Source organism: Rhinopithecus bieti, unplaced genomic scaffold (assembly GCF_001698545.2).
Source record: "Rhinopithecus bieti isolate Rb0 unplaced genomic scaffold, ASM169854v2 scaffold_13400, whole genome shotgun sequence".
Taxonomy (NCBI): domain Eukaryota; kingdom Metazoa; phylum Chordata; class Mammalia; order Primates; family Cercopithecidae; genus Rhinopithecus; species Rhinopithecus bieti.
The window spans coordinates 1,251,723-1,266,538 of NW_016807991.1; the positions used below are offsets into that span (position 1 = coordinate 1,251,723).

Sequence of the window (14,816 nt, forward strand, 5' to 3'; positions counted from 1 at the left end):
GTACGCACAACATATACATAAATGTATACAAACCAACTGTAACACCATGCTACAGTGCTGTGCAGACATCTGTGCAAGGTACAATGGGACTCCGGTCAACTGTCTTGTAGCCAGTTTTGTCTTTTTCAAGACATATATTCAAAGCATCTCAGAACTGGGTTGAGGGAGCAAAGCCTTTATGGTATCATGCATTACGGCACATTTCACTGACCTGACACTACATGTGCATAATACAATTTCTCCAAGGATACAGACTCAGGATTGACAGCAGTGACCTATGAGAAGGAAGGGGAAGAGACAAGGGGACTTTCTTCCTTTTTTTATTACATCTGAATTTTTCCACATTCTACTCTCTGGCTAGAGATGATACAACAGATTCTCTAGACCCGGGTTTCTCGGCCTTGGCATGACTGGCACTTGGGGTTGGAGAGTCCTTTGTGGCTGTGATGCATCCTGTCCTGTGTGTCGCAAGATGTTAAGTAGCATCCCTGGCCTCTACCCACTAGATACCAACGTGGCAAATGTGCTAAATGCCACCTGGAGGGCAACATGGCCCTCAGTTAAGAGCCACTGCCCCAGCCAATGAGTTGGCCTTATTAAATATAATTTATTCCATGATAAGCGCAAGCCACTGTGACTGCCCAGGCCACCCGGGCCGTACTGCCTTTCCCTAGTTCAGGGAAACATGTATGAGAATCCACTTTGAGTTGTTAAAATCCCCTGGGTTTGAGTCCCAACTGTCTCCCGCATGATGTTCTGACATTTCCCTATGCATCTGGGAACCCACCAGGAGTTTCTTTGTGCAACTACCTCATATTCAAGGATAATGCTTGTTGTTGCTGTTTTGGGACTGAATTTCACTCCTGTTGTCCACGCTGGAGTGCGATGGCATGACCTTGGCTCACTGCAGCCTCCCCCTCCCAGGCTCAAGTGATTCTCCTGCCTTAGCCTCTCAACTAGCTGAGATTATAGGTGCATGCCACCATGCCTGGCTAATTTTTGGTTTTGTTTTGTTTTTTGGATACAGACAGGGTTTCTCCATGTTGTCCAGACTGGTCTCAAACTCCTGAGCTTGAACCCGGGAGGTGGAGATTGCAGTGAGCCGAGATCGCGCCATTGCACTGCAGCCTAGGCAACAGAGTGAGTCTCCGTCTCAAAAAAAAAAAAAAAAAAAGACTAATGAAACAGTTTTATTTAAACAAATCTATCTACCGACCTATCTACCTACCTCCCTACTTACCTAACTACCCATCTACCTACCTGTCTATCTATCTATATCTGATCTATCTGCATATTTATATGCCTAAAATGGTATCTTCTGCAACTACTTAAACTGGAGACAAAAACAATTTACATGTCAACTTACAAACGAGTGATGGGGCACTTAGTTTTTCAAACTAAGTGATCTGCCTTCCTCTGCCTCTCAAAATGCTGGGATTATAGGCGTGAGATACCGCGTCTGGCTCAAGGACAATTTTAGAGAAGTAAATAATTTCTTTCTGATAAATACAGACACACAATCTTTAGAGTATCTTTCTTTCTACTGACTACTTTAAAAGTCAGAAGTACAACTCTCTGAGCTCCTCATTCGTGATAATACACTGGCCTTGTGATTTCTTTTTAAGGAAATTACATCTTAAATGTTCACGTTTTCATGCTCCCAAATTCATTCTTCATGTCCTGAAAACTTCATACACTCTATCTGGTTCCTTTGGTTTGTTTCCTGTCTTGTTTTATTTTAGTTTTTGTCTTTTGCTATGTGAATCTTACAATCGCTTCTGATCTAAAAGAGTAACCTAGAACAAGATTCCGAAATGCCTGATCAACAGCTGAAGACAGCAAAAACACATTTCTTCAAACTTTGTTTCACTGTACCCCCATAAGAATTTTGAAAACAGCCAGGAACATGGCTCACTCACGCCTGTAATCCCAGCAATTTGGGAGGCCAAGGTGGGCAAATCACAAGGTCAGGGGTTCAAGACCAGCCTGGCCAACACGGGGAAACCCCGTCTCTACTAAAAAATACAAAAATTAGCCGGGTATGGTGGCACGCACCTGTAATCCCAGCTACTTGGGAGGCTAAGGCAGTAGAATCACTTCAACCCGGGAAGCGGAGGTTGCAGTGAGCCGAGACCACACCGCTACACTCCAGCCTGGGTAACAGAGCAAGCAAGACTCCATCTCAGGAAAAAAAAAAAAAAAAATTTTGAAAACTAAGTGCCCCATCACTCATTTGTAAGTTGACATGTAAAATGTTTTGTCTCCAGTTTAAGTAGTTGCAGAAGATACCATTTGAGGCATATAAATATGCAGATAGATCAGATATAGATAGATAGATAGACAGGTAGGTAGATGGGTAGTTAGGTAAGTCTTTTTTTTTTTTTTTTTGAGACAGAGTCTCACTCTGTTGCCTAGGCTGCAGTGCAATGGTGTGATCTTGGCTCACTGCAACCTCCACCTCCCGGGTTCAAGCGATTCTCCTGCTTCAGCCTCCCGAGTAGCTGGGATTACAGGTGCCCACCACCACGCCTGGCTAATTTTTGTTTTTTGTCTTTTTTTAGTAGAGACAGGAATTCGCCATGTTGGCCAGGCTGGTCTTAAGCTCCTGACCTCAGGTGATCCACTCACCTCAGCCCTCCCAAAGTGATGGATTACAGGTGTGGCAGCAGCCCAAGGCCTACATCTCATCAGTCTTTTAAGTGGAATCCTGCGGACCTAATAGAGACCTAAATATTCCCAATGATGGGAATTATTCCCCATCCATTATTCCACTTAAAAACAGGGAATACACTAACAGCCCTATGTTTCTTTGTTTGATGCATTTTGTTTCATGTTACATTACACACACCCACGCACCCACACCCACACAAATGTACATAAGCATACTCTTTTCAAAGCAAAAATCACTTACCTCATTGCTTTTTCTGCTTGATTGTATTTTCAATTCTATTTCACCACAGAATATATCCCAAAGCAACTCTATATTCTCATACTAGAAAATCTTTATTGATTTTTTTTTTTTTTTTTTTTTTTTTTTTGGGAGATAGAGTCTCTCTATTGCCCAGGCTGGAGTGCAAGGGTGCAGTCTCGGCTCACTGCAACCTCCACCTCCCCAGTTCAAGCAATTCTCCTGCCTCAGCTTCCCAAGTAGCTGGGATTAGAGGCGTGCACCACCATGCCCAGCTAATTTTGTATTTTTAGTAGAGATGGGGTTTCACTATGTTGGTCACACTGGTCTCAAACTTCTGACCTCAGGTGATCCACCCACCTCGGCCTCCCAAAGTGCTGGGATTACAGGCATGAGCCACCGCACCCAGCCATGTTATTGATTTCTTTATCACACTTCCCTGCCATATAAATATCTGCATACATTTTAGATTAAAACCCTCAGTAAAATCAGCATAGAAGGGACATACCTTAAGGTAATAAAAGTCATCCAGGACAAACCCACAGCCAACATTATACTGAAAGGAGAAAAGTTGAAAGCATTCCCTCTGAGAACTGGAATAAGACAAGGACGCCCACTTTCACCACTTCTATTCAACGTAGTACTAGAAGTCCCAGCCACAGCAATCAGACGAAAGAAAGAAAGGGCATCCAAATCGGTAAAGAGGAAGTCAAACATCACTGTTTGCCGATGATACGATCGTATACCTAGAAAACCCTGAAGACTCATCCAAAAAGCTTCTAGAACTGATACATAAATTCAGCAAAGTTTCAGGATACAAAATTAATGTATACATATCAGTAGCTCTGCTTTACACCAATAGCAATAAAGCTGAGAATCAAAGCAAAAACTCAACCCCTTTTACAATAGCTGCAAAATAATAATAATACTAATACTTAGGAATATACCTAACCAAGGAGGTGAAAGACCTCTACAAGGACTGCCGAAAGAAGTTATAAATGACACAAACACAAGGAAACACCTCCCATGCACACGGATGGGAAGAATCAATATTGTAAAAATGACCACACTGCCAAAAGCAATCTACAAATTCAATGCACTTCCCATCAAAATACCACCATCATTCTTCACAGAACTAGAAAAAATCATCCTAAAATTCATATGGAACCAAAAAAAGAGCCCACATTGCCAAAGCAAGACTAAGCAAACAGAACAAATCTGGAGGCATCACACTACCCAACTTGAAACTATACTTTAAGACTACAGTCACCAAAACAGCATGGTGCTGGTATAAAAAGGCATGTAGACCAATGGAACAGAACAGAGAACCCAGAAATAAAGGCAAATACTTATAGCCAACCGATCTTCTACAAAGCAAATAAAAACAGAAAGTAGAGAAAGGACATCCGATTCAACAAATGGTGCTGGGATAATTGGAAAGCCACATATAGAAGAATGAAACTGGATCTTCATCTTTCACCTTATACAAAAAAATCAACTTAAGATGGATCAAAGACTTAAATGCAAGACTTGAAACCATAAAAATTCTAGAAGATAACATTGGAAAAACCCTTCTAGACACTGACTTAGGCAAAGATTTCATGATCAAGAACCCAAAAGCAAATGCAACAAAAACAGTGATAAATAGATGAGACTTATAAACTAAAAAGCTTCTGTAGGCCAGGCACAGTGGCTCACGCCTGTGGTCCCAGCACTTTGGGAGGCTGAGGCAGGCAGATCATTTCAGGTCCAGAGTTCAAGACCAGAATGGCCAACATGGTGAAACTCCGCCTCTACTGAAAATACAAAAATTAGCCAGGCATGGTGGTGGGCACCTATAATCCCAGCTACTTGGGAGGCTGATGCAGGAGAATCGTTTGAACCTTGGTGACAGAGAATGCAGTGAGCTGAGATTGCGCCACCACCCTCCAGCCTGGGTGACAGAGTGAGGCTCCATCTCAAAAAATAATAAAATAAATAAATAGATAATAAAAAGCTTCTTCACAGCAAAACAAATAATCAGCAAACAGGCAACCCACAGAGTGGGAGAAAACCTCTGCAATCCATACATCTGACAAAGGACCAATACCCAGAATCTACAAGGAACTCAAACAAATCAGCAAGAAAAAAACAAACAATCCCATCAACAAGTGGGCTTAAGGACATGAATGGACAATTCTCAAATGAAAATATACAAATAGCCAACAAATATAAGATAAAACGCTCAACATCACTAATGATCAGGGAAACGCAAATCAAAACCAGAATGCAACGTCACCTGACTCTTGCAAGAATGGCCATCATCAAAAAATCAAAAAATAATAGATGTTGGCATGGATGTGGTGAAAAGGGAACATTTTTACACGGCTAGTGGGAATATAAACTAACACAACCATTATGGAAAACAGTGTGGAAGTTCCTTAAAGAACTAAAAATAGATCTACCATTGGATCCAGCAATCCCACTATTAGGTATCTACTCAGAGGAAAAGAAGTCATTATACAAAAAAGATATTTGCACACACATGTTTAGAGCAACACAATTCACAACTGCAAAAATATAGAACCAGCCCAAAGGCCCACCAATCAAGGAGTGGATAAAGAAAATATGATATATATATCTTATATACATGGCCCAATCTATATATATATATCATGGACTACTACTCAGCCATAAAAAGGAATGAAATAATGGTATTCGCAGCAATCTGGATGGAATTGGAGACCATTATTCTATGTGAAGTAACTCAGGAATGGCAAACCAAACATCGCATGTCTTCACTCATAAGCGGGAGCTAACCTAGGCGTAAGAATGATACAATGGACTTTGCGGACTGGTGGAAAGGGTCGGGGGGTGGGGGTGAGCAATAAAAGACTACCTATTAGGTACAGTGTACATTGCTTGGGTGCACAAAAATCTCAGAAATTACCACTAAAGAACTTATCCTTTTAACCAAACATCACCTGTTTCCCCCAAAACCTACTGAAATTAAAAAAAAAAGGCACAAATAAATAAATGTCTACATTTTAATTTAATTCTTTAAATTTTCCTGTGAGCCTAGGGCTCTAAATGCTTAAATAACAATTTCCTGGATTTAATAATGATAACTATTAGTGACAGGAAACAGATTCATAAGAATAAATATATAATAAACCATTTTATAATTATTAAACATGACAAAGCAAAATGCTATTTGAAATGTATATGTTAGTGAATGGGGCTTTCTTCTTGTTTTTTCAATTCATTCATCTATATGAGGCTAGTTATTAAGTAGTCATTACTAGAATAAGACAGAGTTCATCAATTTTATTTTTATTTGGTTTTTTGCTTTTTTGTTGTTTCTTTTTCATAACATAAGCAAAGAGAAAATGTGTTCGTATAAATGAGAGGATAGGAGAAAAAAAGAGATGTTCTAATACTGGCATTCTGTTCTTTGTACTCTTTCAAGTCTCAGGCCCAAAATCCCAGGATAGTCCATCATGGAAAATTACTTTCAAGGATCTCTCTGCAGACAATTTTGATTAGCTCCACCTTCAAAGGACAGGACAGCATCAGAACTGCCAAAGGAATTGTGGGCCAAGCATGGTGGCTCACACCTGTAATCCCAGCACTTTAGGAGGCCGAGTCAGGTAGACCACCTAAGGTCAGGAGTTCGAGACCAGCCTGGCCAACATGGCAAAACCCCATCTCTACTAAAAATACAAAAAAAATTAGCCAGGCGCAGTGGCACACACCTGTAATCCCAGTTACTTGGGAGCCTGCAGCAGGAGAATTGCTTGAACTTGAGAGGCGGAGGTTGCAGTGAGCCAAGATCCAGCCACTGCACTCCAGCCTGGACAACAGAGGGAGACGCCACCTCAAAAACAAACGAAAAAAAAATGGACTTGTTCCCAGTGATCAGAGATAGGGCCCTTCACTTTCTCCACGCCAGCACCAACATTCCAAGGGGACCTCCATGTCTGCCTGAAGACCATGCCACCCAGAGACAAGGTCATAAGGCAAGAGCATCTTTCTTGTGTAAGGTGGAAAAGGGAAGCTGTGCCAAGGAAGGAAGGAAAGGAGGGCTGGCTTCCCCGGCATTCTCAGGCACAGCAGTTATAGGGAAGAGAACACATGGAAGCTGAGGACCTAGAAACTAATTTTCTCAACACTCTCTGTGCATCTGTGTATGGCTCGGAAAGGACAGTGTTTTTGACAGAACAGTGGCTCCAGTCTAACAGCTACTGACTCAGATGGCCTCTGGCAGGCTCCACCTCCAGGCTAGTTTTTCCAGATCGCAGGGCTATAAAAACTGAGGAAAGAAACCAAACCCTGATCAACTAAAAAGGAAATCCACATATTACATGCCTTTTGATATGGGTGATACATCTGCAATACACAGCACCATGACATCTTCATGCCTGAAAAATGGAATCTGAACTAATCAAGACTCCAGGTCTAACTCCTAGCTTATAGGAAATACAGGGGACTGAGGAACAAGTTAGACAGCACCACAAGGAAGTAATCAGCCAACATTCCAGAGACAAATGACCCAGTTTCTCCAACAAATTACTAGCATGAAAAAAAAATGAACTGTTAAAAAATTAAAGAGACTTAAAAGATATAACAAACAAATGCAATGTAGAAACCTTGTTTGGACCCCAATTATAACAAAACAGTATTAGATGACACCTTTAGAAAGATGGAGAAAATCTGAATATGGACTGGATGTTAGATCATAAAAAGGAATTATTAATTTGGTAGGTATAACGGCCATGTGATTATGTTTATTTTTAAAAAGTCATTCAGTTAGACATGTGTGTTGAATTTACAGGTGGAATTACATGATGTCTGGGATTTGCTTTTACAAAATATTCTAACCTCCCAAGAAGGTTGGGGGAGGACAGGTGAATTGAGATTAGCAAAATGTCAATAATGATTGCAGTTGGGAGACAGGTATCAGGGATGCATCACAGGCTTCTATCCACAATTTTTACATATTTAACAATGTCTATAATATGCTGGGTCCCATAACTCAAACCTGTAATCCCAACACTTTTGGAGGCCTAGGCAAGTGGATCACTTGAGCCCAGGAGTTCAAGACCAGCCTGGGCAACATGGTGAAACCCTAGCTCTGCAAAAACTCAAAAAATCAGCCAAGTATGGTGGCAGATGCCTGCAGTCCCAGCTACTTGGGATGCTGAGTTGGCAGGATCACTTGAGCCCAGGGAGGTTGAAGCTGCAGTGAACCGTGATTGTGCCACTGTACTATAACCTGGGTGACAGGGTAAAACTGTCTCAAAAAAAAAAAAAAAAAAAGCCTATAAAAAAGATCCTTTAAGGGAGAAGGGGAGGAAAAAAGTATATTTCATTAGAGCCAACTATGTATTAGGCTAGGCCTGTGCTAGACCCTTACCAAATATGATCTTGTTTTCCTAGTCCTGAGGCAGCTGTCAAATAAACCTCATTTGCTGTCTAAAGAGAAACGGGCATTTGATAAGCTGGGAAATAAATATGGCAGGTGATTAGAGGGAGGTGTTAGTGCCTGAGGAGCACAGAGATGCATCTAGGTCGCAAGGGGAGGGGCTGAAGACAACCCTTGGCAGACAAATGTCAGAATCAGTACGCCTCAATTTCCATTTCTCCTACTACATGCTACTTACCCCTGCAGCAAAGCCAAGACTTCCATCTAAGATCCGCCTCTGAAAATCAAAACAAGATGTTTCAGTTTCCAAGAGTCAATAAGATGATGTTTCCTGGGACAAGAAGAAACTGCAAGGCCCAAAAGAGCCACACAAATAAAGACTGGCCCACTCCTGAGCTCGTGAGCTCCTGAGTTTATACAATGGGCCAAGAACCAGGGGGAAAGCTTTTGGCTAACTTTCCATCCACCCCATAGCCAATCAGAAGTGTTCTTTCAAGTGGTGATTGGCTTGCCTTGGCCCTTGTGTTGTCTCTTACTCAGTTTTCCCTGTGAATTAGTTTGTAAACCTTTAGTAAGTAGCCGGTCTACAAGACGGGAATTACCAAGGGTTAGTGACGAGCAGAGGAGCAGGTGGAACAATCAAAACCCTCACACAGGCCGGGCACAGTGTTCACGCCTGTAATCCCAGCACTTTGGGAGGCTGAGGCAGGCAGATCACCTGAGGTCAGGAGTTCAAGACCAGCCTGGCCAACATGATGAAACCCCGTCTCTACTAAAAATACAAAAACTTAGGCTGAGCGCAGGGGTTCACGCCTATAATCCCAGCACTTTGCAAGGCCGAGGCAGGCAGATCACCTGAGGTCAGGAGTTCAAGACCAGCCTGACCAACATGATGAAACCCTGTCTCTACTAAAACTACAAATATTAGGCTAGGCGCAAGGGTTCGTGCCTATAATCCCAGCACTTTGCGAGGCCAAGGCAGACAGATCACCTGAGGTCAGGAGTCTGAAACCAGCCTGGCCAACATGGTGAAACTCCATCTCTATTAAAAATACAACAATTAGGCATGGTAACGCGTGCCCGTAATCCCAGCTACTTGGGAGGCTGAGGCAGGAGAATCGCTTGAACTCTGGAGGCAGATGTTTCAGTGAGCCAAGATCATGCCACTGCACTCTAGCCTAGGCTATAAGAGCAAAACTCCATCTCAAAAAAAAAAAAAAAAAAAAACCATCACACAATGGGGTACAAACGGGTACCACCATTTTGGCAAACTATTCGGCAGCAGGAATGAGAGGTGAATACTATGCATGCCACTCCTGAATAATTCCGTAACAGGAATGCACTTGTATTCAACAAACCCATGAAGAAAAATGTTCGGCAGTGCTATTTGTAAGAGCCCCAAACTAGAAACTACCCAAATTCTCACCAACGGTAGGATGGATATGTTAATTAGGATATATTCATACAACAGGTACCATATGGCAATGGGAACGTACACACATACTACAGTTATATATATACACATATATCTCACAAACAGACAGGGACATTAAAGAAACTGGAAAACAAGTAGGGTAAAATCAGCCAGATGCAGAACAGTACACACTATATGATTACTCCATCTAAATAAAGCACAGAAACAGGGAAAATATCCATGCTGCTAGACATCAGAAGGGAGATGATCCTTGGAGTAGAGGTTGGGGATGGTGGGATTGGAAGGGAGACTGAAGCCTCCTGATTGGAAGGGGCTGTGAGGTGAGGAGCTGGTACTGTTTTGTTTCTTGATCTGGGCTCTAGTTTCACGAGCATTTGTGGAAAGTCATCAAACTGCACACTTATATTAGGTTGGTGCAAACCTAATAAAATGCACCAGCCTAATAAAATGTGCATTTTTCCAAATGCATCATATTTCAATAAAGAGGTTTTTTTTTTTTTGCTATCTAGCCATAGATGAAAGGATACACAAAATATGGTATGTACATACAATGGCATAGTCTTCAGCCTTAAAAACGAAAGAAATTCTGGCACATGTGATAACATGGATGAGCTCTAAGGACATTCTTTGAAGTGAAAGAAGCCGTGTGGTCTACAGAACTTTTCACCTTACAAAACTGAAACCCCGTCTCTACTAAAAATACAAAAATTAGCTGGGCACGGTGCTACACACCTGTAGGGACAGCTACTTGGGAGGCTGAGGTGGGAGGCTCACTTAAACCCAGGAGGCAGAGGCTGCAGTGAGCTGAGATCACGCCACTGAACTCCAGCCAGGGCAACAGGGCAAGACTATGTCTCAAAAAAAAAAAAAAAAAAAAAACAGCCTGGACAGATAGGGTTACCAGTGAAACCCCGTCTCTACTAAAACTACAAAAAAAATTAGCTGGGCATGGTGGTACACACCTGTAATCCCAGCTACTCAGAAGGCTAAGGCAGGAGAATCACTTGAACCTGGGAGGCAGAGACCAAGTGAACCAAAATCACGCCACTGTACTCCAGCCTGGGAGACAGAGCAAGACTCTGTCAAAAAATAAAATAGGCTAGGGACGGTGGCTCACACCTATAATCCCAGCACTTTGGGAGGCCGAGGTAGGCAGATCACCAGGTCAGGAGATCGAGACCATCCTGGCTAACACGGTGAAACCCTGTCTCTACTAAAAAGTACAAAAAATTAGCCGGGCGTGGTGGTGGGCGCCTGTAGTCCCAGCTACTCGGGAGGCTGAGGCAGGAGAATGGCGTGAACCCAGGAGGCGGAGCTTGCAGTGAGCTGAGATTGCGCCACTGTACTCCAGCCTGGGCAACAGAGCGAGACTCTGTCTCAAAAAAATAAAAATAAAAATAAAATAAAATAAAATAACCCTGAAACTCTGTACTCATTCAATAATAACTTATTTCTGCCCTGCCCTGTATCCCCTGGCAATCACCATTCTACAATGTGTCTCTATGCATTTGACTTATCTTGGCATCTTATACACCTAGGTTCTAGATAACCTGTGTTTTTGGATTGTGTGTTTTCTGATTTCCAATCTCCAACCCATCAGCTCCCAGGGGCAATGCGGTGCAGCAAGGGAGATGGGGATTTTATTGTCGAAATCAAGGCCTGCTGTACTGGTCTCTAACACAAGAGCACCTGACTTGCGAACTTCCTGAAGGTGTTTTCATTTCCAAATCTCCCTCACAGTATGTTGAACTAGATCTTCAGTCACTTACTCATTTGCCATTCCTACAATGTTTCAGGCTACCCAGGTGAAAGATGCAGGCATTGTGCATTCATCAAGATGCCCATGGATGGCTCCAGGGCTACCGGACTGAGGGTGATCTGGGTTGGGGAAAAGAATGCAATTTCAGGCATACGAGGTGAGTGTGGGTTGTGCAGAGGTCTGGGGAGGGTATATGGATATGTGTGCAAGTATGGGTGTGTGGGACTATAGGTAGAGTGTGTACAAGGGGTGTAAGGATGGGGTTGTGTGAGGAGGGAGAGATGTGGGGGATACAGGCATGCATAGGTTGTGGGGGCATGACAGTGAGTGAGGGCACTGGGGCTTGTGAGTGGGATACAGGGAAGATGTAGGGGAGAGGAACAAGGGTCTGCAGGGGGCCTGGGCGGTGAAGGGGGGGCAGCTATATTCATCCCAAGAGGAAATGAAACAACCTGGAGATAGGTTAAAAGAGAAAGAGAACAGATGCCCCTTCTTCTCCCAAGGTCTTTCCAACCATCCCACCCAACTCAAGGTCACAGGGGACGACAGTCACACCTGAAATCTAATGTTCTTCTTCGGTCATGCATAGTACTACTTGCTCCAGGCCTGCAAGAAATTACATGGCAGGCCAGGCGCTGTGGCTCACGCCTGTAATCCCAGCACTTTGGGAGGCCAAGGTGGGCGGATCATCTGAGGTCAGGAGTTTGAGACCAGTGGTGAAATCCCACCTCTACTAAAAATACAAAAATTAGCCGGGCGTGGTGGCGCACGCCTGTAATCCCAGCTACTCCGGAGGCTGAGGCAGGAGAATCACTTGAACCCGGGAGGCGGAGGTTGCAGAGAGCTGAGATCCTGCCACTGCACTCCCGGCTGGGCAACACAGCAAGATTCTGTCTCAAAAAAAAAAAAAAAAAAAAAAAGAAAGAAAGAAAAAGAAAAAAGAAATTACATAGCAGGTAGAAATGAGGCAGCGGGCTAACGAAGCCTCAGTAACTGGGCTTTTCTCACTTCCCATTCCCTTCAACTCAGGCTGTCAAGGGTCAGGAGGGGAGATGATGGTGCATGAAGGTGTCTACAGCAAGCAGCCATCTGTTCTCCCAGCCTGGCAGGGAGAAGGCGAGAAAATAAGAAGACAGCGAACAAACCCCAGCGCACAATGCCTGGGGGTGTGGCCGGGGCATTGAAAAAGTCTACAAGCACGCTGGGATGGTGCCCCTTTACCAAGGGGCTCCCCACCAACATTCAGAATCGAAGCAAGGCAACTCACCTGTCCGCTAGAGAATACAAACACGAGAGCTGCCCCAGCTGCCGTCATCCCCCAGGTGAAGAAGGTCCCCAGCAAGGCCTGGAACACAGAGCTGTGGCCTTGGAGCATGCTGGATACAGCTGTGCAAGAGGAGCAAGAGCGTCAGCCGCCGGTCGTCCCTTTCAGTGACAGGCGCACATTCTAACATGTCCTAACACCCTGTGCGGGAGCTGGCCTCCCTCCGGCTTGACGGTATGCACCCTTCCACCACGCCATCCCAGTGTCCCTCAGCCACCCAGCACACAGGTCAGGCTTCTCTATCCAGGTCCCTCAGGAATTGGAAATCGTCTTAATCTGAAAGAAGGCATGGGGAGATGCCAGGGAGATGCCAGGGGAACCCACAAAAAGGCTGCAACATTGAGAGGTAGTTTCAAAGAGAAGCACAAAGAATGTGGTTTGTTCCAGAGGAAGGGGGCATAGGAGGGTCTGATGCAGCCTCCCCCACACAATCTGCCTCTTCTACCATCTCTTGCCCACCATCTGCGCTCAGCCTCCTCCAAATACAGGTGACTAGTGCAGGTGATGTCAACACGCTTCCAATCTAAATCCCCATCACAACTGCAATGGTGCACCTGCCCAGCCAAAGGGTAAACTCCACCAACCAACCTTTGATTCTCCCCACCCCCAGCTCTCCAATCCTATTCTCCATCATGCCTGCACGAGCACCAAACGCCAGCTCAACTGAATTATTTATGGCACCTTCCATAAGCCCCAGACAATCCTGCCTCCGAGTGCCTGTTCATACCGTTCCCTCCTGGAATACCTTCCTTGCACATTTCCAGCCATCAGAACCCAAAGCATCCTCTGCAGCCCACCTAATGCCAACTTCACAATGAAGGCTTTTCTGGCCTTCCCCAGCCCTGTCCCAGCATGCAGCTTTGGTCCTTTCTCAGTGTGGCTTTGCCTCCATCTTTTACAGCCTTAGTTGCTTGAGGACGGGGATGGTGCTTTTACACATTTGGCCACCCTGCAAAATAGGGCTTTGTAACCCCTGAAAAATATGTGCCGGATGGAAAAGGGCTAGCTTACCTGCACAGGACAGTCAGCAAGGACAAGCAAACGGACTCAGGAATGGAATGTCCCCTGGTCAACTCAGCACCCTGCTGCTGAAGCTGGTTACACCACCGCCCACCAAGGAAGGAGGGGAAGTACCATTCCCTCTCATTTCAGTCCAGAGAACCTCCTCCAGACTTCAACATACTTAAAATTCTGGATCTGAGACGACAATCAGATCTCTCCCTGTGGAAAGTTACAAGGCAGAGAAACCCATTTGTTGAAAAGCCCTGTGTTCTGGTACACAAACGCTGGGCTCAGGGCCTCATCTCAAAGCCTCATTCATCTCCCTGATGGGCTGCCAGCACCCAGAGGGCTGGCTGGACACGACCACAGTGGGCTCAGCCCTGCCAGTCCCCAGTGCTCTGTGAGGAGCCAGCAGCCCTGAACCTGCAGATCAAGAGCTGAAGACGCTGCCTCGACTGACCCTGGAAGGAAACCATGGCAGAGTGTGGATGGAGCCCTTATGCCAAGTGGCTCAGCAACACACCCAGGCTCAAACCTAGGAAGGGCTATGGGTCCAGGTGAGCCCAGGTGAGCCCTGGCTCAGCCCCTGTGCCAGAAACCCTGAGATAAATAGCAGATATGGAATCAGACTCTAATTCCCATACTCTAAACGAACTGCACCAATTGTGAAAACTGTGAGCACGCTAATTAAAGAAAAAAAATCCTTTTTAAAAAACTACCCTTGGCCGGGCGCGGTGGCTCAAGCCTGTAATCCCAGCACTTTGGGAGGCCGAGACGGGTGGATCACGAGGTCAGGAGATCGAGACCATCCTGGTCTACACGGTGAAACCCCGTCTCTACTAAAAAATACAAAAAACTAGCCGGGTGAGGTGGCGGGCGCCTGTAGTCCCAGCTACTCGGGAGGCTGAGGCAGGAGAATGGCGTAAACCCAGGAGGCGGAGCTTGCAGTGAGCCGAGATCGCGCCACTGCACTCCAGCCTGGGC

The 14,816-nt window shown here is 44.7% G+C and overlaps 1 protein-coding gene across 6 annotated transcripts in view; it reads right to left on the minus strand.

Moving 5' to 3' along the window:
• SLC39A11 (solute carrier family 39 member 11) overlaps positions 1-14,816 on the minus strand; it is a 469,465-nt gene that overhangs the window by 449,470 nt on the left and 5,179 nt on the right. For 5 of the 6 annotated variants that reach the window (XM_017884879.1, XM_017884878.1, XM_017884872.1 and 2 more), the window contains 2 exons: positions 12,774-12,892; positions 8,551-8,589 (listed from right to left, as the gene is read on the minus strand). In XM_017884879.1, the coding sequence (XP_017740368.1) occupies positions 8,551-8,589; positions 12,774-12,881 (147 nt within the window). In that variant the 5' untranslated portion in view covers positions 12,882-12,892. Of the gene's footprint in view, positions 1-8,550; positions 8,590-12,773; positions 12,893-13,841; positions 14,503-14,816 lie in introns of those variants that run through there. The other variant, XM_017884874.1, reaches the window with a different exon arrangement.